This window comes from Ambystoma mexicanum, chromosome 2p (genome assembly GCF_040938575.1).
Source record: "Ambystoma mexicanum isolate Mex_15411 chromosome 2p, UKY_AmexF1_1, whole genome shotgun sequence".
NCBI classification, from domain to species: Eukaryota; Metazoa; Chordata; class Amphibia; order Caudata; family Ambystomatidae; genus Ambystoma; species Ambystoma mexicanum.
In genome coordinates, this window is record NC_090923.1 from 263781750 (window position 1) to 263804683 (window position 22934).

At 43.8% G+C, this 22934-nt stretch overlaps 1 protein-coding gene across 5 annotated transcripts in view; it reads right to left on the bottom strand.

Moving 5' to 3' along the window:
* CHL1 (cell adhesion molecule L1 like) overlaps positions 1-22934 on the bottom strand; it is a 780691-nt gene that overhangs the window by 97668 nt on the left and 660089 nt on the right. For all 5 annotated transcript variants that reach the window (XM_069643529.1, XM_069643531.1, XM_069643532.1 and 2 more), the window contains 2 exons: positions 13439-13509; positions 11726-11948 (listed from right to left, as the gene is read on the bottom strand). In XM_069643529.1, coding sequence (XP_069499630.1) covers positions 11726-11948; positions 13439-13509 — 294 coding nt within the window. The remainder of the gene's footprint in view (positions 1-11725; positions 11949-13438; positions 13510-22934) is intronic.

Here is a 22934-nt window from a genome sequence, read left to right on the forward strand (position 1 = left end):
TAGAGAAATAATGTTTCTCTGTTGTGTGGGCCCTAGGGAAGCTGAGGCCCTACCTCTATGGGACCCACTTCACTGTGCAAAGTGACCATAAGCCCTTAAAGTGGCTAATGAACATGAAGGGGGAGAATCCAAAGTTGCTTAGGTGGTCCATAAGTCTACAAGGCTTCGACTTCACTATTGAGCATAGGCCAGGTGTCCAACATAGCAATGCTGATGGGTTGTCCAGAATGTTTAACCGACCTGAACAAGAGACTCATCCAGGGGTGGATTAGTTCCCCCTGTCCATAGTCTGGGAGGGGCGAGTGTTAGGAAAGATTACGTAATTGTAGGTAATTTTCCTTCCATGTGGCAACCCCTAAACTTTTTGCTGTTGTTTTTCACCTTGTTCTTGACTTTGCCAGAGAAGTGCAGCCTTCTGCCGCACTCCTCTGGGCTCTCGCTCCTTTCTTACTGGGAAACTGACATGCCCTTAAGACTGTCAGTACCGGGGAACGCTGTTTCCCGTAGTTTCTTTTATCATGTTGCGGCTTTCGTGCAACATGACACAAGAGGGCACTGTAAGCTAAGTTACAGCTCTCTTGGGTCTCTAGCCTTCTACAGGCCCTAGATACTCGCTTAGGATTGTATCTGATCGGTGCAAGTGATTCAGGGACAGGAATGGTGGCAGCGATCATTTCTTGTGTTTTGAGCTCCTTTTGGCGTTCTAAGCGCGTTTTCCGCGCTTAACCCAAAATGGTGGCCTGGCTCCCAAAATGGCCAGACCACGAGGCTCCTTTGTCCTGTCCGCTGTCCTTCTTGCTCCCTTCACCTTCCCCAGGTCGAGCCGACCCGGGGCCTTCCTTATTTGGGCATGTACTTTCCCGCGAAACACGGATGCTTTCGCGGGATTCTACATGTCTTGTGTGTGCCTCCAGGATGTGGGCTGGGATGTCTGGTCCCAATACACATCCTTGGTGCCAGAGAGTCTAGGGTGGTGTGAATGCCTGGGACCACCGTGGTCCGTGATTGGTCCACGAATGGTGTGAGTGTTGATGAGCGGATCTCCCATTGGGTCCCCTCCGTTTTGGCGTGAAGGGAACCGTGGATAAGAGGGGGCTGGAAACACCACTACCATGTCGATCTCCTGAGTTCTCACGAACGAAGGAATACAGGAGCCAAGTATCCTGCAACCAAGAGGCTGAACCGAGGAATCGCTGGTGACCCGCTGAAGGAATTCTCCTCTGCACTGCTTTCGTCTTGTGAAGACCTTTTCTCCTTTGATCGAACCAGAAGGCCTGTACTGGTACTTCGACCCTTGGAATAGCGGGAACAGCTATTCTCGGCATCTTCACCATCTCCTGCCAGTAAGCGTTCGGAAGCGTCTCTGGGCCATCCAGCTGACTGACCAGCTTACACGGGAGTCTTGCTCTGTAACCGCCGCCAGGTTGTGTAGTATTTCGAGTCCTTGTCACTCTCACACGCTTCGTACACTTGGCGTTCCCAGGTCGGAAGTGAGTAGTGTACATTTGGCTCAGATACACACGGCCGCTCCGTTGCCCTGCTGTGGTAACAAACTGTGTGGGTTTCTTCGATTGGGACGTCTTTTTACTCAACACGACGACGAGGCGTTCCCTGCTCTTCTGAACCTGCCAGCTACTGAAACGGACGCGGAGAAGCCTGGGTCTGCTTGCATAGGGGACCGGCGAGTAGCATAGCTAGGAACTGGTCGCCCTCCTGCAGGAGCCCATTGCTTTTCCCCGCTGTGTCAAACAGCACCCTTTTCTGTACTCGCGCTCTGCTTCTGCCCACTGTGGAAGCTGCGCTTGAGTCGCGGAACTAGTTCTTCTTCTTTTGTGCAATAAACTGAACAGCCTGATTTCCCTCGAAGAGCTTCTCCTTTTGCCCATTGGCACCAACACGTGCAGGTACTTTTGAGCACAAGGCTCCACTCTTCGCAGGGCTCGGACTTCTATCTAGTTAGGTGCCTCTGAAGGCGAACTGGGTCTAAGCATTATTTCGCACTGCCTGTCTTCCTTCCCTTTTAGGTGGACTACCCATTTCGTGCATCTAACGCTTTAGACTGTCGTATTTGTATATATATTGTGTTGATATGGTATGTGTTGGTTTACTATCGTTATATTGTGATTTTCTTGCTACGGTCATTATTTTAAAGGCCTTGAAATAAATGTGTATATATTTTTAATATAACAACTGTTTGGAGTAGTTTGTAAGTGATCTTGCTTTGTGTGCTCATTGCGGGCTTTCAGTCACCCTCACCCCTCTTGAGACCTAGTCTTGACCGCCGCGATCGCTACCTTGATTGGTCTGGCTCGTCCAGAGGTTACCCTGTTCCAAGTAATTAGTTTGGCCTTCTGAACTTCTGCGCCACCAGGACAGAGTTCAGAAATCCGTCTTAACAGGGCGCACCAATTATACACCTATCCAGGTAGTCTGTCTAGAGATGGGATTGATCTCCTTATCTGCTTTTATTGAATTTAATAGGGCGCAGCTGTATATAAAAATTAAATGTGCCCGTCCTGAATCCCTCCTGTTCATTCTTCAAGTTTTTTTTAGGGTGGAAAAACTGGGGTTCTGAATAAATTGAAGGACAGGAACCTTCAATTTTTTGAGAAAATAGGTTGGACCCCATTTTGGGAGTACGGTGAAGGAGCTATGTTCAAATTCCTCAAAATGTGCTTAGAAAATTGGGATTGGGTAATGAGCCATGGGAAAGTGGCTAGTATGAGATCATTGGCCACTTTCTCCAATATGTCATTTGTATACAAACAGCCCCAAATATATCCGAGGCTCTTGCCCTCGCCCACCACACAGAAAATATTCTTGAACATACAATTTAACCGACTGGATATTCTTGAGATCAAGGGGGCTTGGTCTGGTATTCCAGGTTGAGAAGAGACGTGTGATGGCTGAGATGCCTTGCTGGTTATAATAAATGCCTTATCATTGCCATCACTCAGGTCTGGAAAAATGTGAACAAACACTTGCGGAAATTTGAAGGGGATGTCAAATTATTAGCAGATCTTGAATTATCTGTTGGATGTGATGATGTTTGATGTTGTCTGCTTGCCCTGATTTTCTTCTTCTTTCTTTCTCTTTCTTGATGGGATGGTAGTATCATCATTATTAACCCAGTTATTTTCTGTATAAATAATTAATTCTCCCTCAGTTTATCAACTGTAATGTTATGTGCTATTGTATGTGTTAATCTAAGAATGTAACTAAAGTTGTATGTCTTTTTGTGTTATACTGTATATTTGTTGAATTTGTGACCCCAGGATGAATGTGCATTTAGTGTACCTATAATGAATATATATATATATATATATATATATATATATATATATATATATATATATATATGGGATACATTACTCACCGTAATCGTATTTCTGATGCTTGTATCTGCTTAGATTCACATGCTGTGCATAGGCCGACATCTAGTGGAAGCTGCGGAGTATTACAGTTTGTTTTTCGAAGTCGAAAAATGGGCGTCGACACAGGGCGTGCCAGTAATACTATCCCTAGTGTGACGTCCCCTGTACCCATGATCCCTCACGCGTCTAGGATCCCCAGATTGTGTTTTTCCTGACATGAGGTAGCATGAGGAGTAGCGTGAGTACAGATAGTCCAAGCAGATAGACAGAAAGGTAAGACTACAAGCAACCATGCGCCTTCTCTCGGAGGGGAGGAAGGGTGGGTCGCATGTGAATCTAAGCAGATACAAGCATCAGAAATACGATTACGGTGAGTAATGTATCCCTTCTGAGGCTTGTGGAATCTGCTTAGATCACATGCTGTGCATAGATTAGCGAGCAGTACCAGAAGAAGGAGGTGGGATGTGAGAAGGGTCATGAGCAAACAGGTGTCTTAGAACCGCTTGTCCCACTTGTGTATCTGCCTTGGAATGAGTGTCAATGCAGTAATGCTGAGTAAAAGTGTGAATAGAGCTCCAAGTAGCTGCTTTGCAAATGGTGTCAAGGGGAACATTTGCAATGAAAGCCAGAGTGGCCCCAATGCCTCTGGTAGAGTGGGCCCTTGGCGTAAAAGGCAGAGTTTTTTCAGAAAGAGAGTAACACAGCTGTATACAGTTGATAATCCACTTTGAGATAGCGCCTTTAGAGACGCGATCCCCCTCTCTGCCTGTAGCTACGGAGACAAACAGTTGATCTGTTTTCCTTAGCGGTCTGGTTTTATTTACATAGTATAAGACCGCCCTACGCACATCTAGGGTGTGTAGTTTCACCTCAGCTGAGCTCTGTGGGTTTTGGAAGAAAGCCGGAAGCTCGATGGACTGGTTTACATGGAACTTGGATATGAATTTTGGTGAGAATCTAGGGTGTGTGCGTAAAACCAGTTTGTCCTTGTGGATAGTAAAGAAAGGATCTTGCACTGACAGAGCCTGAATTTCACTGACCCTTCTTATGGAGGTAATGGCTACTAAGAAGGCCGTTTTATAAGTCAGGTGTTTGAGACTACTTTTATGCATGGGTTCGAAGGGGGGCCCCATGAGCTTAGATAGCACCACATTGAGATCCCATCCTGGCGGTGGGTTCGAGATAGGAGGGTGAAGTCTCTTTACTCCTTCCATGAAGGCTTTAACCACTGGTACTTTCCACCACGAAACCTTGTTATGGGATGTGGTGTAGGCTGAGAGGGCTGCCAGGTGTACTTTCAGAGAGTTAAAAACCAACCCTGCATCCAGCAGGTGGAGCATGTATGTTACAACGTTGGAAGGAGTGCAATCAACCGGGTTGATTTGTTTACTCTGGCACCAGATAACGAATCTTTTCCACTTGTCAAAGTAACAGTGCCTTGTATTTGGTTTCCTAGACTCTTTTAGAATGTCCATACACCTCTGTGGTAATTTGAGATGTCCAAACTCTATGACTTCAGGAGCCATGCTGCTAGGTTCATAGAGTTGGGTTCCTGGTGCACTGTTTGACCTTGTTGCTGGGACAGAAGGTTGTACCAGGCTGGGAGTCTGATGGGCTCGCATACCGCCATCCTGCGTAGGTGTGGAAACCATGGTTGTCTCGCCCACATGGGAGCAACTAGGATGAGCGTCATCGACTCCTTGTTCATCTTGTACACCACCTTCCTGATGAGGGGAGTTGGTGGGAAAGCGTACGCAAACATCCCTGACCAGTTTATCCACAGGGCATTCCCCTGGGAGTCCGGTTGTGGGAACCTGGATGCAAATCCTGGGCATTGTTTGTTTTCGCTTGTGGCGAATAGGTCTATAGTGGGGAAACCCCACTGAGAGAAGAGATCTTCTACTACGTCTTTGTGAAGGACCCACTCGTGTTCTTCTGGGAGGGAGTCTCTGCTTAGAGCATCCGCTAGGGAATTGAGCTCCCCTGGAACATGTTGCGATGACAGGAAGATGTTCCGTCTGAGTGCCCATATCCATATTTTCTGGGCAAGCTTGGACAGATTTGGCGAACGAGTCCCTCCTTGCTTGTTCAGATAGAACATGGCTGTCGTGCTGTCCGTCCTGATCTGCACCGACAAGTTTAGTAGATGGGGTTCGAACGCCTGCAGCGCTCGGAATACTGCCAGAAGCTCTAGCAGATTGATGTGGTTCTTGGCTACTGAGTGAGACCAGAGACCCTGAGCTGTGTGGTGGAGATGGTGAGCTCCCCACCCCGTCAGGCATGCATCTGTAGTCACCACTGCCTGTACTTCGGGATCGTAAAAGGGTTTCCCCTTTGCGAGATTCTCTCTTGTCCACCAGTGTAGGTTCTGTACGAGTGTTGGCGAAACGACCACTAGATCGTCCCACTGACCACTTGCCTGAGACCACTGTTTCGCCAACCATTCCTGCATGGGACGCATGCGCAGACGCGCGTGGGGGACCAGGTAAATGCATGACGCCATCATGCCGAGTAACCGCATAGCTTTGCGTACTGTTATCTGTTGACCTGACTGATAATGCGGAATTTGCAGAAGTATGTTCCGAATTCTTTCTTCCGAAGGGAAGGTCAATCCTTTCTGAGTATCTAGGATAGCTCCTAGAAACTGTTTTGCGGTGCTTGGCACCAGACTTGACTTTTTCTCGTTGATGGAGAAGCCTAATTCGTGGAGGAGGTCGATGGTCCTTTGAATGTTTGACCTGCAGATTCCTGGGGTTTCCCCCGTTATGAGCCAGTCGTCCAGATAAGGGTACACTGGGATTGCCTCCCTGCGTAGGTGTGCAGCTGCCACCGCCAGTACCTTGGTGAATACCCTTGGTGCAGAAGCTATCCCGAAGGGCAGTACCTTGAATTGGTAGTGGCGACTGTCCACCTTGAAGCGCAAGTATTTTCTGTGCGCCGGGAGCATGGAAATATGAAAATAGGCATCTTTCATATCCAAGGTTGCCATGTAATCCCCCTTTTTTAGGAGTGGGATTACCTCTTGTAGTGTGGTCATACGGAATTTTTGGGGCTTGACATACTTGTTGGCAGGCCGTAAGTCTAAAACTGGGCGCATTGTTAAATCTTTCTTTGGCACAAGGAAGTAAGTTGAATAGATACCCTTGTTTACCTGGTGTCCCGGGACGAGTTCTATCGCGTCCTTTTCTAGCAGAATGGCGATCTCCTCGAGGAGGATCTTCTGATGTTGTAAAGAGTGGACTTTTTGTCTTGGAGGATGGTTTAGGGGACGTTGCAGTAGTTCTATGCAGTACCCATTGGATACTGTTGACAGCACCCATCTGTCGGATGTTATCCCTTCCCATGCCTGGGTGAAACTTGATATTCGTCCCCCTACTGGGGTTGCATGGGAAGGGACCCTGAACTGAGCGTCACTGCTTTGGTGGAGGCGTGCCTCCTCCTTTACTGGGGCTGCCTCTGCCTCTACCCCGTCCTCTTTTACTACCCCTACCATACGCCTGGGTAGACTGTTGTGAGCTGGTGTTCCACTGTGTACCCTGGGTGTGGGAGTAGCTATTTCCTCTATTGGAATTTTGGCCGCGTGGGCGACGAAAATTGCCATTCCCTCTTTGGTTAGGTGGTTTGGTAGTTAACTGGCCAAGGGATTTGAGGGTGTCGAATTCTTCCTTAGCGTTTTTTAGAGCGTCCTCGACTGCCTTCCCAAACAGGAGATCACTTTCCACTGGTTTGTCTAAGAGCGCAGCTTGTGTTTCTGCTTTGAATCCCGACTGCCTCAACCAAGCATGCCTTTTGATGACAGTCCCCTCTGCTATAAGTCTACCCGCATTGTCAGCGGCGTCCAGAGTTGCTTTTACAGTGCAGCCTGACACGTTCCTTCCTTCCGCACAAATGCGAGCTAGCTGGCTTTTAAGGGGTTCGGGAGCAGAGTCTATTAGTGCTGCCACTTCTTCCCACTGGTGACAGTTGTAGCTGCCAACAGTGTGGTGGAATTCGCGATTCTGGCTTGGTAGGCTGCCGTGGAAGCTACTTTCCTGCCAAAACCATAAAGTTTTTTACTTTCTTTGTCGGGGGGAGCCTCAGAGGAAGATAATGGTGTACCAGCTCTTTTGCGGGTGTTGGTTACTACTAGAGAGTCTGGCTTAAGTTGACCTCTAATATATAGGGGGTCCGACTGGGCTGCTTTAAACAGCTTCTCCACTCTCGGATTTACAGGTCTTGTCAGGTTTGGGTTGACAAGGGATGGTGCTATTCTGCGTTGAACAGATTTTAGGATGGGAATGGTCTGGGCTACTGGCTTCCTTTCCCCTATTAGTTCTTCCGCAAAGTCCCTTTCTTCCTGGACACCTTGTGTGTCTATGTGGAAGTGGTTAGCTGCCCGAAAGAGCAGTTCATTCAGGAGGGGCTGATTATCTATTGGGGAGTCAGACACTGGGGCTTCCCTTTCGACTGGTGAGTCCATTCTGAAAATATCTGGGCTATTTTCTGGCTCATCCTCGTCTTCGTCTTCGCCGTAATAATCTGATCCTGCAGGATCATCTGGCGTGTCAATTTCCTGACCTTCTATAAGGGAAGAGTTTCCTTGGTCTGTAGGGAAGAGGTAAGAATAGGGTTGGACCTCGATGGGGTCTAAAGGCCTAAATGGTGTCTCGACCCGGGGTCTTTTATTTGAGGGGATAGGGTCCCTAGACCCTGAGGGAGAATCTTCCTGAGGTTTTAAAGCTAGGAGTTGTTCAGGGTGTCTTTCGAAAAAATTCGCCAAGGAAGACATCCTTGACATTACTCTGTCAATGTCCTCGCATGACCAGAGTTTTGAGCTTGGGGTGACCTTGCTGGGACTTTCTATGGATTGGCCCTGAGAAGACTTGGTCAGTTCTTTTGTAGTGGAGGACTGCAAGGGTTGTTTCCTTTGCTGTTTACCCCCTTCCCCGTGGGTGGAAGTGTGTTTCCCCTTTTCCTTATCTTTCGACGCCTGGCGTCGAGGATCGGAGGTGGAATCCCTGTCTTTCGAACTAGCCTTCGAAACTGGCCCCTCTTTACTCCCAAGTGATGTACCCTTTTCCTGGGGTGCAGGCTGGGGGTGGAAGTCGTGTTCGTCTTCGGACGATTGATCTTCCGGGATATTAATGGTCGAGGCACTCTGTGCAAGTGTGGAGGCTTGCCTGACGTCGTGCGGCGACCTCGACCGGGACCGCCCAGAGGACGTCCTTTCGGACCGCTCCTTCTGTGCCTCTTTCCGAGGTTTCGACGACGTCGAATCTCGGGTGGATTTTTTGTGTTTAGCGTGTGTATGTGTAACGCTTTTGTCGCCGGGGGACTTCCCCATAGTCGCCGGGACGGACGACCTTCCGAGGCCGGGGACGTGCGTTCGGCTGTCCTTCGACGCCTTGGTGCCCTCGCCGTCCGAAAGTTCGGCGTCGCTGCCGTCGCTGAAGGTACCCTCCGCCTCCATAGCTGCTAGCTTGGCGTGGTGGGCCCAACGCTTGGTGGAGCGGTCCTTAAGAGTTTTTGCCTTAAACCTGCTACAGGCCCTGCAACCCGTCTCGGGGTGGTCTCTGGGTAGGCAAAGGTTGCACGTAGCGTGCTTATCTACCCAAGGGTATTTCTTATTACACTTGGGGCAAAACTGAAAGGGCGTACCCTCCATACGCGCCTGTGGGCAGCGGGCAAGTGTGTGTAGGTAATAAGGTGTCGAGTGTGGAAGTGTACCACCCCCACTCTCCCTACTTGTAGGGCCGAGGCCAGCGGCCCAGGCCCGAGCCGAGGCGGAAGCCTCAAGGCCCAATCCGTCGGGTATTCGACGTTGATCTCCTCCCCGGTTCGGCGTCGAGATGTTGATCGACGAAAGGTTGGCCAAACGGGGCAAATTAGAATTAGTTTAGAGTGAAACTATGGCAAAGCCAGGGAACTCCGATGAAGTGCTTCCGACCAGAATGGCGGAAAAAAACAATCTGGGGATCCTAGACGCGTGAGGGATCATGGGTACAGGGGACGTCACACTAGGGATAGTATTACTGGCACGCCCTGTGTCGACGCCCATTTTTCGACTTCGAAAAACAAACTGTAATACTCCGCAGCTTCCACTAGATGTCGGCCTATGCACAGCATGTGATCTAAGCAGATTCCACAAGCCTCAGAAATATATATATATATATGGATATGTGTAAAATCTTTATAACTAAATACACAATATAAAATAAACTACTTCAACACCACAAGGATAAAGTCCAATATTTTTGCATTTGTGGCCACACTAGGAAATAAATAATAGTTTGTCACTCACAGTGGTCAACCTTTTAGATTACAATTAGTCCAAAATCCAGGGAAATGTATATTAGAATCTCGGGCCATCTGCGGCTCCTGCTCTTAACTTGCACAGGGCAGATTCAATAGTAACATGTGAATTCCTGATTGCTGCTGGGATATGAAGTCTCTGCAGAAAGAGGTTTCTCTCTAACTTCTGTACCTCTGATTAAAAATATCATAATGTTTACTATAACAGTCTGGTGACAGATTCATCTCTAAACATGTTCCTGTCTATGTCTACGCGTGTTGTAAATACAAGAAGAGTAACTGGAGTATTGTTCAGATTGCACATATGTGAAATAAAGCCTACCTGGAACCAATCTAGACTAAAGCTGGTCTGTGATTCAGAAGTGCACTCTGGATGTCTAGCGTAAGGCTTTACAACAGACTGATATGTTTTCTTGCTGTGGCATGGCTTTATTACTTGCAAAAAGAGAAAACCACTGTAAGTGTGTGTGGAAATGTATACTGGCCTACACAGGCACAGCCATGATTCAGATTGTGTTCTTGAAGTCACATGGCAATATTACTGGCATTATGGGAAAGCCACAGTGAGTCTTCTTATATGGAAATACTGGCCTATCTAAACGCAGCTAGCAATGTCATATTTACCTCAAATGGCATTGCATTATGGGCGAAGCTAAATTGATTGTTCTTCCTTGGGCACACTAGCTTATGTTTTCTTGCAGTGGCCTAGCATCAATACCGGCATTATGGCAACATCAAAAGTACAAGTTCTTACATTTGCATACTGTCCTAAATGGGCACAGCCAGCCTAAGCATGCGTTTTTTGTTTTGTTTTGTTTTTTCTCTTGAGGTGGCATGGTGTTATGACTGGCATTTTGGTCAAAGCCCACATGGGAGGGGTTTTCTTGAGTGATAATACCGGCATATACTGACACGGCCAAAATAAATGGGCATTATGGACAAAGCCTGCATGGGTTTGTTCTTCTGTGGAAATGCTGAAAAATATAGCAACAAGCAGCATGGCATGTGCTTCTCTTCTTACAGAGTTAATACTGCCACTATTGTGCACAACCAGGACTACAATATATTTTAACACAAGCACAATAATGGCATATATTGTGTGGAAATGTCATCATGAAAATTAGCTTGCAAATGCTCCTGTGTACAGTTAGTGACCTGCCATCCGTGGGATTTCTGTTTGTCTTACACTCCAAACCGAATGTACATTGTACAGCGTTTTACCCAATTTTAACAAAACGTGCTGAAAGATGCACCAATTTAACTTATTACTAAAAAATAAAAAACAAAACAATACTATGTCATTGGGAGTACCGCCATGTTAGCCCTGTTTGGGTGCTGCTCGCTTGTTATTCTTGGTCGCTTTCACACATGAAAACTGGGGTACTGTATGCATACTAGTCCACACCGCACAATGTCTAGACATTGTAATAATGATCTCGTTCTTTTGAAGCCCTTAATGAGCTTATCACCAGCAATGAGCAAATGATTACATTCAAAATGTGATATTAATCTGCATGGGACTTGGAGGGTAGTAGGCTTGGCACAGAGAGGCATGGGCATCTGTTAGTATAGATATGTGCATTTATTTAGACTAATATGAGATCTATTGAAACTCTACTCGCAGATATTGTGAAACAACATATGGGTTGTCAGACCCATGGACCTGACCAGTGCAAACTCCATGATTGTGGAGTAAAACTAGGTAATAGCAGGTGAAGCTACAGTATGTCTGTAACTCTTGAGCACGCTATCATAAACACTGCCCTAATTCTGGGATGAAGGTGTTGCTGTGAAGCATGCACAACCCCTGAAAGATATGCAGAGGTGGCTGTGCACTGATGTGTGTCCATGCCCTGAAAGATGCACGGTTGCATCCACATGGCATCCTGTGAATCGAGTGATGCGAAGAAGATACATGGCTGTCATGGTGAATCGGGTTGGTACATGTGAAGGCTGTTAAGGGAAGTTCCCAGACTAAGGCGTGTTTGTTAAACACACACTGTGGTGTTCATGTCAATTGCCCGCTGGATATTCAAGCGGTGTATTGATATTTCACTTACTGTCCTCTCCGGAATATTCTGTGAACACATCTGGTTCCGGTGCGAATCCGAGCTGGTTGACAGCCTGCACTTTGATGTCATAGGGAACATATGTGGGTGTATTCTTTACAATAAACCAGTGGCGTTTGGTGTACTCTTCTTCCCAGTCGTCCTGCTTTCCCTTCTGCCTCCACAACACCCGGTACTGCAGCCCTGGTCCGTTGTGCTCGGCCGGCTTCAGAGGCTACAATGGACGAAAACAGACGGTGCAGTTACTACCCAGAGAACTGTAGATGGGTTGGTAAATGTTATCTTCGATGCTGTCACCCTACACAGTCCATGTCATTCTTCTATTCATCATCGCTTACTTCAATTCATCCTCTCCATCCGTCTTTCCTCATGCATTCCTGGTTTTGTTCCACATCATCTCTTATCCTTTTCCTAACTAAAACATACCTTTCATTGTTGATTCAACCAACACCAAACTAAGCATGCATGGCTTAACCCCATAAACACCTGTGATCCTGAATGCCTGTTGAAATTAATGTCTCTGGCAAAGGTGTCATTTTTTTTCGAAAATGTAATTGTAACTAAATTGCTATCACATGCATTTTGACCATCCACATAACACCACAGAATTGCATGTCATTTAATGATCATGATATGTCATATAAGAATGTGTTTTCTGTGATTAAATAGTTATAATTTCGAAGGTGGCAGGTTTGCTTGACTCATTTTGATTTGACCTATTGCAACTCTTTTTTCTGCTCTGAGGGTACCCTGCATATCCCGCATCCCATGCATAGCTCCCCATAATACATATAGTGGAACAAACCTGCCACCTTCAGCCTATATAATCATTCCACACCGTAAGAACACGCTGTACATAAGGGAAGTAGAAGTGACATCACATGCAGGCATAGCTCTCAACCATTTGTCTCGCAAAGGCGGGTGAAATCACCCGATATTGTTTTTGGCGGGTGAGACACCCATTGGAATGAATGGGCGTGCAGGAGGTTTGGCGGGTGAGTCAGCCCTTGGCAAGGCGGGTGACACCCGCCACAAGCGGGTGAGTTGAGAGCTATGCATGCAGGTAGGACCACAAACGTGGAATATGATAAAGCATGACCTGTGATGCCAATGGCGTGCAGACACAAGCTTCATTGAAGAGTTGCAGACATGCCATCGCATCACCTTTAAACCACAGAATGTGATAGTTCATATTATCTGATTGAATGACATCAATCTTTCCAGATGGTAACGTGACGTCACACAACCATGGACATCGTAACAGCAAAGGACGTTTCATGTCACAAACTGATGCCAAAGATGTACCATGACAAAAGGTTAGATACTCTCTTTACTGTAAATATGAGGCTAACGCATGTTAGAAGAGGGTTAATCTTAAGAGGTACAACAATGTGCTTGTATATGAGAAATGAAATGATGAGTCATTTTTAACATGTTTTAAATCAATTTAAGACAGTTCAAATCAGTTTGTAGAACAGTCGAAAGGAAAAACCATGTTTAGTAACAACATATTACAATAGTATTAGTCAATCCGTTTAAGGCTGTTTGCAAAGCAGTTTGCAGGAGTTCAAAATAGAAACAGAGAGGTTTCTATTGCTCACCTAGCTATTCTTAAGCTACAAACATGGACTTACAAGATATCAATTGCATAGAAGATTCTGAATTGTTTTGTAAAATGTGCGAAATCACAACCCCACACCTTACCTCCCATTTCACTATCATCTCATCGGGCTTGTCAGCATCGACATGAATGTTGTCTGGGTTTTTATCTGGGGCTGAAAATAAAGCCAGAGACTGTAATCACAAGTCACAAATCGGTAGGTTTAATGTAAACCTTCTACCATCCCAGTGAGATATATTTTAAACTAAGATAAAGTATGAAGTGCATGCTACAAAACCAAAATACAATCAAACAAACAACTTATCACTCAAAAATGACACTGGAAGCAATGATACTACTTTTGTCGTCATTTGTACACTTTGTATTTGAGCCAGTGAGGTACAGTCAGACAGGTAGCACAACTAAGATAAATGTGGACATGGCACTTTGGGAGCATAAGGAATACTTCTGCATTGGTTCCAGCATAGGCCTACAAGTAGTCTTAAGTAAGTCTGGTCGCCTACTGTGTGAGGCTATGGAGGCTGCAAAAACATGCACAAACATCTGGTAATGTTTTAGTCCAAACAATGTGGTGCAGAGTGCTTTTCTTTGTCCGGCTCAACATTATAATCACTGAAACCAATTATGCAGATCTGGGGGTCAGGAAGATGCTAATACACATTGCGGTTTGGAAAATGCATGAGGCTGGTTGAAATTTTGGTTATGTGATACCATTATACATGTGAAAAACCATAGACTGGGCAGGGAAGGTGTGAAAAAGCATATCCTTTCTTTCCCAAATGGGGTGCCTTTGAATGTAACATTTTGGTATTTCACTGCAATAGCATCAGTGGGATATGATATGATATGATATGATATGGCATTTATAACGCGCCTATACACAAGTGTTTCAAGGCGCGACGAGGCAAGGGGGAGGAACAAAGGGAGGACAGACAACGTTCCTACTAGGCCAGGTGTCATTCAGATCGGGCAATTGCATGGGAAGGGGGGAAAGGAAAAGTGCGCGGGGGGAAGGGAGAGGGGAAAGTGCAGTACATGGGAAGTGGAATAAATAAGATAAATAAAACACATAAAACAGCCAGTTGGTGGCAAGTTCAAGGAAGTGCAGACATAAGTGCTGGAAGGGGGACTGAAGGGATACAGAAAAAAAACGGTCCCCAAGTGCAGGGGTTGCCAGGGAGGCAGTGCAGGTGGGCAGTTGACGGGGCCTGGGCCAGGGATCAGAAAAGGGTGGCCAGGTAACCAATGCCATTTCAGTCAGGAAATCAGCAAGGGAGGGGAGGAGAGAAAGCAGAAGCAAAATGTTATGTCATGTTATTTTGATGACTACTGTGCACCACTCCGACCCAGGGGCAGTCTCCAGGCACTCAATGTGCTTAAGTATTTTGGGCACAGTATCCATTACATGCAAAGCAATGGTTACATAATGTAATTTCTGCTTCTTAGTGTTTGATTTTGTTTCTATTTCCTTCTAATTTCCTTTAGGTAAAGTGGCCATACATGATTCTTCCTGCAGCCAATAGGATAATGTCTTGTCTCTTTTTTTTTTCTTTCCAGCTCTCGGTCAGATTCTCTTTGTTGCTCATTTTTCATGTGATCACCATCTGGCAAAGAAGTATGCGGGACTTCAAAAGCTAATGAAACTGCTTTCTCAGCATAACATTTCAAGATAGTCCAAAAAACGGTGTCAACACTAGTATTTTCTTTGTTTGCTGCAACATAATAATGCATGAAGTATCAAAGACAGTGTTCACCAGACAGTAAAAAGCAAAAGTGAGGGCAAATGTGTTCGAATTGTCAGACAGTCTTCATAGATGCACGTTTTTAAAATGAAATATATGTGTTCCAATGGGCTACATCGCTGTGTCAAACAGTGGTTGCAGAGAATAGTAGGCAGGGGAGTACAACTCAGTAAGATAGTTTAGAGACCGTTTTGTATCCTGCAGAACAAAATGTGCAATCCCTGTAAAAAAAAGTTCCGTGGGCTTTGGACTTGCTCCCTTTACTTATTTTTAGCTAGCAGGTCACAGGTGCAACACACCATAAATAACATTTGGGATCTGATTTTACACATTCGCGTTTCGGTTATTCGGTGTGTGATTCATAAAGGTGTGGTTGTGTTAGTAGTTGCTTATACATGGATGGAAAACTGTACAAAGGGATCAGACAGCTAACCAAAAGAGAAATAAGTGGGCACCACAAGGTAAATGCTATTTGACGTTTTTTTGTCCAAAGAATCAAAACACTTGCAGGAGCAGGCTGTGATGGGTCTGGAGTCACCCTGACCCGAAAACAAGTGAGGCAATAGACTAGATGTGAAACCTAGTCACACAACCGCTCTCCGTTTGTACCCGGTCTGGGTAATTTTGTTTGAAAAAACAGTTCTAAATAGTGTTGGTTATATTCATCCTAATCAAGGAATTGTACATAAGAAGTAAGTTCCAAGACTTTATTTGTGTAATGTATATATTTCTTTATGAAAAAAATCAAAAGAATGATCACTAATCAAATCTTAGTGAGGACGCAGCTGACATATTTCATTATGCAAGTAGACTTAAAATGCCAATGCATTTCGGAGTGTAAACTCCTTCATCAGGGCAAGTCTGTGTTATTGGGAAACAGTAACATCAACAAAAACATAAGAAAATGTATATAAAACAAGAGATACAAAATGAAATGTAATGGTGACATAATGATCATAAAGCACATAAAAGAATAATGGTTACATACCCCAATAGAAGAATTCAAGTCAAGGTGTAATATGTAAAAAACAATAGAAAAAATGGAAATCAGTACAAAATCATGGTGGCAACCATTCAATTATTGTCATGTGCTCGTGAGGAAAAGAAATTTACCTCGCTTAAAGAATGGAGTCAGGCGCGGTGAAAAAGAAAGAAACAATATCAGACGTATGTTTTCACAAAGAACACGATCGGGTGCTGAAAGGGATCCAGTATACGATCTGTAAAAGCGAAACCGACTTTAGTGGGTTCGGTTAAAGGAGGTAAGTAAACGGAGTAGAATGAGCCACAAGAAGCTCGATTACCTGAGTTCACAGAATGGTGTCCGCGGTGAACGCAGCGAGCTGTTGTGCATCGCTGACTGAAACCGTTGTTAGGGAAACGGTGAATGAAATAGACACGTGACCGCAACACGCTGGGCGAACCCGCGCGATGCGGCATGTAATTCAAGAGGCAGCAAACTGCCGTTAGGGACATCAATGATGCAAAAAAAGAAATTAAGGAGGCTCTGGGGGCTGAATCATAAATACTAAGAAGAAAAAATGTAAAAATTGTGCATGACATAGACAATGAAAAAATACTATTATCATATACAAGAAAAGGCCACATTATAAGACAAACATAACCTATATATGAGAAATGTAATCAAAATCCATCATATCAACAAAGTGTTGCACAGAACTGTAACTCCTTGAGATAAAAGGAATATCAAAGCATTCATAAAAAGTGTTCTTGCGAACGCTAGAAAATGCCTAAGATGTCTAAACTGATAGATGTATACAATAACATGATGAACATTAAGGAAAGCATAGGAAATGTATAGAACCGATCTGCGAGTGGTGGTGCCGGGTGGCCCCACCTTGGGTCCCAGTCGGATGACCAGGAGTAGCAGACTGGTTGTGGTAAACCATAATATATCTCATTTGCAAAATAAAACAGGCAGGTGGAACACTAATCATAACCATGTGTGTCTACGCTTATTGACATATATAACAAGCACTCAGGGCAGCGTGGGCAAACATGCAGCAAGACTGAAAACGGTGGTGCGGAGAAGTACCACCCTGGGACCCAGGCATGTGACCAGGAAAAGCAGACTTGATATGATAGACAGTGTTATACCTTATTAAGAGAGTGAGGAGACACATCAACATAAAAACCTGTGCATACCAATGGTAACAAATACACTGCAAGTTGAAACATTAAATATAGCAATGATAGTTAATCTCATCGTTAAGACCATTGGGATACAAACTCCCAAGTTTATCAATCCAAAATGTTTCTCTTTGGTTAAGGCGAAGACTCAAATCCTCATGTGGATTAACCTTGGTCAGTACTTCCAAAATCAAGAACCTGATTTGTGTCAAACTATGCCGTTTCTCATTCCAGTGTCTGGCCACTGCTGAATTTGGATTCGAATTCCGGATGCACGAGCGATGCTCATTCCATCGTACTTTGGCAGCTCTCATGGATTGGCCAACATAGTATTTCCCGCATGGGCACTTAATTCCATATATTATGTTCACACTATCACAAGTACCAAAAGACTTCAGAGAAATCTTGTTGCCTGTACGGGGATGGTACAGGCAACAAGTACATGTTTCCTTTGATCACCATATTACAGTTAGCACAGTGTAGGCAGGGGTATGTGCCTGTCCGTTGGGTGCTTGGTTCTTTTAAAGGAGGTCTGGTACGGACAAGTTCATCACGAAGATTCCTACTTCTCTGATAGGCAAATACTGGTATTTGGTCAAATAGTTTCTGAACTCTCACATCGTCCTTGAAAATGCCCCAATGTTTCTTAATGGAATTCTTGATTTTATTGCTTTGAATCGAATATTTTGAAACATAGACCGGTGATTTAAGTTCCCTTTTGGATTTAGTGACATTGGACAACAAGGTCTCACGATTTAAAGCATTCACTTTCTCAGATGCTAAATGTACTTCTGCTTGCTTGTAACCATGTGCCAGGAATTTGTCCTTCATTTCAATTTGTTGGGCTAGACATTCTTCTGGGTCACTCACAATCTTTTTGACTCTCAAGAGTTGACTATATGGGAGATTTCTCAAGAGACTAGGCTGATGGAAACTGAGACGGTGTAACAAATTGTTACGGTCGGTAGTTTTGCGGAATAGAGTAGTACTGTAGCCGCTGTTTTTCTTTTCTATTACAACATCAAGGAATGTGATCCTATCTTTGGATATCTCACTCGTGAACTGTATACGCGGATCAATGTTGTTGAGGTATTCGAAGAAATTATTGAATGTGGATTCGGCACCTGTCCAGATTCCAAAAATGTCATCGATGTACCGTGACCATAAGTGAATGTTACAGTTCCATTCTTGGTTCTTCAATACGTGTTCTGTTTCAAATTTATACATGAAGCAATTTGCATATGATGGTGCCATAGTGGCGCCCATCGATGTACCGGATGTTTGAAGAAAGAACTTATTCTGATATTGAAAATATGAATTCTCTGCGATGAATTGAAGAAGAGCAATGATGAATTCTTTCTGAGCACGGACCTCAGGTGTTTCTAATAAAAGCCATTCAACAGATTCAATGCCTAGATCATGCGGTATGGATGTATATAGGCTCTTAACATCGATGGTAAACATCAAGTGTTCGTATTGAAAAATAGAGTTATTGAGTTTTTGCAGGAAGTGTGTTGTGTCCCTGATATAGGTGGAGGTTTTTTGTATGAGTGGCTGAAGAAAAAAGTCGATGTACACTCCCAATGGTTGATTAATGCTGTCCATACCAGCAACTATCGGTCTCCCTGGTGGTTTAGCCTGATCTTTGTGAATCTTTGGTAAAGTGTAAAAATTAGGAATCCTGGGATGCTTGTTGTTAAGAAATTTGCGAGTGTGTTTGTTTCACAAGTACCAAAAGACTTCAGAGGAATCTTGTTGCCTGTACGGGGATGGTACACAATGTTTCCTTTGATCACCATATTACAGTTAGTAATTCAAGAGGCAGCAAACTGCCGTTAGGGACATCAATGATGCAAAAAAAGATCTGGAACGCATCAGCTACAAAGCTCCAGCCCATAAAAATATGAAACCCCATGAGATGAAAACCATCAGAGACCTCTACTGTGACAAAGATATAACTATTCGTCCAGCAGATAAAGGAGGAGCCTTGGTAATCATGAATACCTCTGATTTTGATGCAGAATGCATCCGACAATTACAGGACCAGACAATTTACGCACCCCTTGACTATGATCCTACAGTATCAATCAAACAGAATTTGGAAATTTTACTTGACAGGGCAATGGAACTGGATTGGATAAACGAACACACTCGCAAATTTCTTAACAACAAGCATCCCAGGATTCCTAATTTTTACACTTTACCAAAGATTCACAAAGATCAGGCTAAACCACCAGGGAGACCGATAGTTGCTGGTATGGACAGCATTAATCAACCATTGGGAGTGTACATCGACTTTTTTCTTCAGCCACTCATACAAAAAACCTCCACCTATATCAGGGACACAACAAACTTCCTGCAAAAACTCAATAACTCTATTTTTCAATACGAACACTTGATGTTTACCATCGATGTTAAGAGCCTATATACATCCATACCGCATGATCTAGGCATTGAATCTGTTGAATGGCTTTTATTAGAAACACCTGAGGTCCGTGCTCAGAAAGAATTCATCATTGCTCTTCTTCAATTCATCGCAGAGAATTCATATTTTCAATATCAGAATAAGTTCTTTCTTCAAACATCCGGTACATCGATGGGCGCCACTATGGCACCATCATATGCAAATTGCTTCATGTATAAATTTGTAACAGAACACGTATTGAAGAACCAAGAATGGAACTGTAACATTCACTTATGGTCACGGTACATCGATGACATTTTTGGAATCTGGACAGGTTCCGAATCCACATTCAATAATTTCTTCGAATACCTCAACAACATTGATCCGCGCATACAGTTCACGAGTGAGATATCCAAAGATAGGATCACATTCCTTGATGTTGTAATAGAAAAGAAAAACAGTGGCTACAGTACTACTCTATTCCGCAAAACTACCGACCGTAACAATTTGTTACACCGTCTCAGTTTCCATCAGCCTAGTCTCTTGAGAAATCTCCCATATAGTCAACTCTTGAGAGTCAAAAAGATTGTGATTGAACCAGAAGAATGTCTAGCCCAACAAATTGAAATGAAGGACAAATTCCTGGCACGTGGTTACAAGCAAGCAGAAGTACATTTAGCATCTGAGAAAGTGAATGCTTTAAATCGTGAGACCTTGTTGTCCAATGTCACTAGATCCAAAAGGGAACTTAAATCACCGGTCTATGTTTCAAAATATTCGATTCAAAGCAATAAAATCAAGAATTCCATTAAGAAACATTGGGGCATTTTCAAGGACGATGTGAGAGTTCAGAAACTATTTGACCAAATACCAGTATTTGCCTATCAGAGAAGTAGGAATCTTCGTGATGAACTTGTCCGTACCAGACCTCCTTTAAAAGAACCAAGCACCCAACGGACAGGCACATACCCCTGCCTACACTGTGCTAACTGTAATATGGTGATCAAAGGAAACATTGTGTACCATCCCCGTACAGGCAACAAGATTCCTCTGAAGTCTTTTGGTACTTGTGATAGTGTGAACATAATATATGGAATTAAGTGCCCATGCGGGAAATACTATGTTGGCCAATCCATGAGAGTGGCCAAAGTACAATGGAATGAGCATTGCTCGTGCATCCGGAATTCGAATCCAAATTCAGCAGTTGCCAGACACTGGAATGAGAAACGGCATATTTTGACACAAATCAGGTTCTTGATTTTGGAAGTACTGACCAAGGTTAATCCACATGAGGATTTGAGTCTTCGCCTTAACCAAAGAGAAACATTTTGGATTGATAAACTTGGGAGTTTGTATCCCAATGGTCTTAACGATGAGATTAACTATCATTGCTATATTTAATGTTTCAACTTGCAGTGTATTTGTTACCATTGGTATGCACAGGTTTTTATGTTGATGTGTCTCCTCACTCTCTTAATAAGGTATAACACTGTCTATCATATCAAGTCTGCTTTTCCTGGTCACATGACTGGGTCCCAGGGTGGTACTTCTCCGCACCACCGTTTTCAGTCTTGCTGCATGTTTGCCCACGCTGCCCTGAGTGCTTGTTATATATGTCAATAAGCGTAGACACACATGGTTATGATTAGTGTTCCACCTGCTTGTTTTATTTTGCAAATGAGATATATTATGGTTTACCACAACCAGTCTGCTACTCCTGGTCATCCGACTGGGACCCAAGGTGGGGCCACCCGGCACCACCACTCGCAGATCGGTTCTATACATTTCCTATGCTTTCCTTAATGTTCATCATGTTATTGTATACATCTATCAGTTTAGACATATTAGGCATTTTCTAGCGTTCGCAAGAACACTTTTTATGAATGCTTTGATATTCCTTTTATCTCAAGGAGTTACAGTTCTGTGCAACACTTTGTTGATATGATGGATTTTGATTACATTTCTCATATATAGGTTATGTTTGTCTTATAATGTGGCCTTTTCTTTTATATGATAATAGTATTTTTTCTATGTCTATGTCATGCACAATTTTTACATTTTTTCTTCTTAGTATTTATGATTCAGCCCCCAGAGCCTCCTTAATTTCTTTTTTTGCATCATTGATGTCCCTAACGGCAGTTTGCTGCCTCTTGAATTACATGCCGCATTGCGCGGGTTCGCCCAGCGTGTTGCGGTCACGTGTCTATTTCATTCACCGTTTCCCTAACAACGGTTTCAGTCAGCGATGCACAACAGCTCGCTGCATTCACCGCCGACACCATTCTGTGAACTCAGGTAATCGAGCTTCTTGTGGCTCATTCTACTCCGTTTACTTACCTCCTTTAACCGCACCCACTAAAGTTGGTTTCGCTTTTACAGATCGTATACTGGATCCCTTCCAGCACCCGATCGTGTTCTTTGTGAAAACATACGTCTGATATTGTTTCTTTCTTTTTCACCGCGCCTGACTCCATTCTTTAAGCGAGGTAAATTTCTTTTCCTCACGAGCACATGACAATAATTGAATGGTTGCCACCATGATTTTGTACTGATTTCCATTTTTTCTATTGTTTTTTAAATATTACACCTTGACTTGAATTCTTCTATTGGGGTATGTAACCATTATTCTTTTATGTGCTTTATGATCATTATGTCACCATTACATTTCATTTTGTATCTCTTGTTTTATATACATTTTCTTATGTTTTTGTTGATGTTACTGTTTCCCAATAACACAGACTTGCCCTGATGAAGGAGTTTACACTCCGAAATGCATTGGCATTTTAAGTCTACTTGCATAATGAAATATGTCAGCTGCGTCCTCACTAAGATTTGATTAGTGATCATTCTTTTGATTTTTTTCATAAAGAAATATATACATTACACAAATAAAGTCTTGGAACTTACTTCTTATGAACAATTCCTTGATTAGGATGAATATAACCAACACTATTTAGAACTGTTTTTTCAAACAAAATTACCCAGACCGGGTACAAATGGAGAGCGGTTGTGTGACTAGGTTTCACATCTAGTCTATTGCCTCATCAGACCGCTAACCAACATTTAGATTATTCAAATGATTGCCATCATACGACCGGGTTATCCCACCACCTGCAAGGTGTTACAATGGCTCATTTATTGTAGAGTATCTGGCCATACAATGACAATATCTGCCATTTGTTGGGAATATCTGGCCATAAAATGGCAATACATGACATATGGTGTGGGTGCCTGCATGGCTCCAAGTATTTAAATCATGTAGCATGGATAAGCATTGTATGC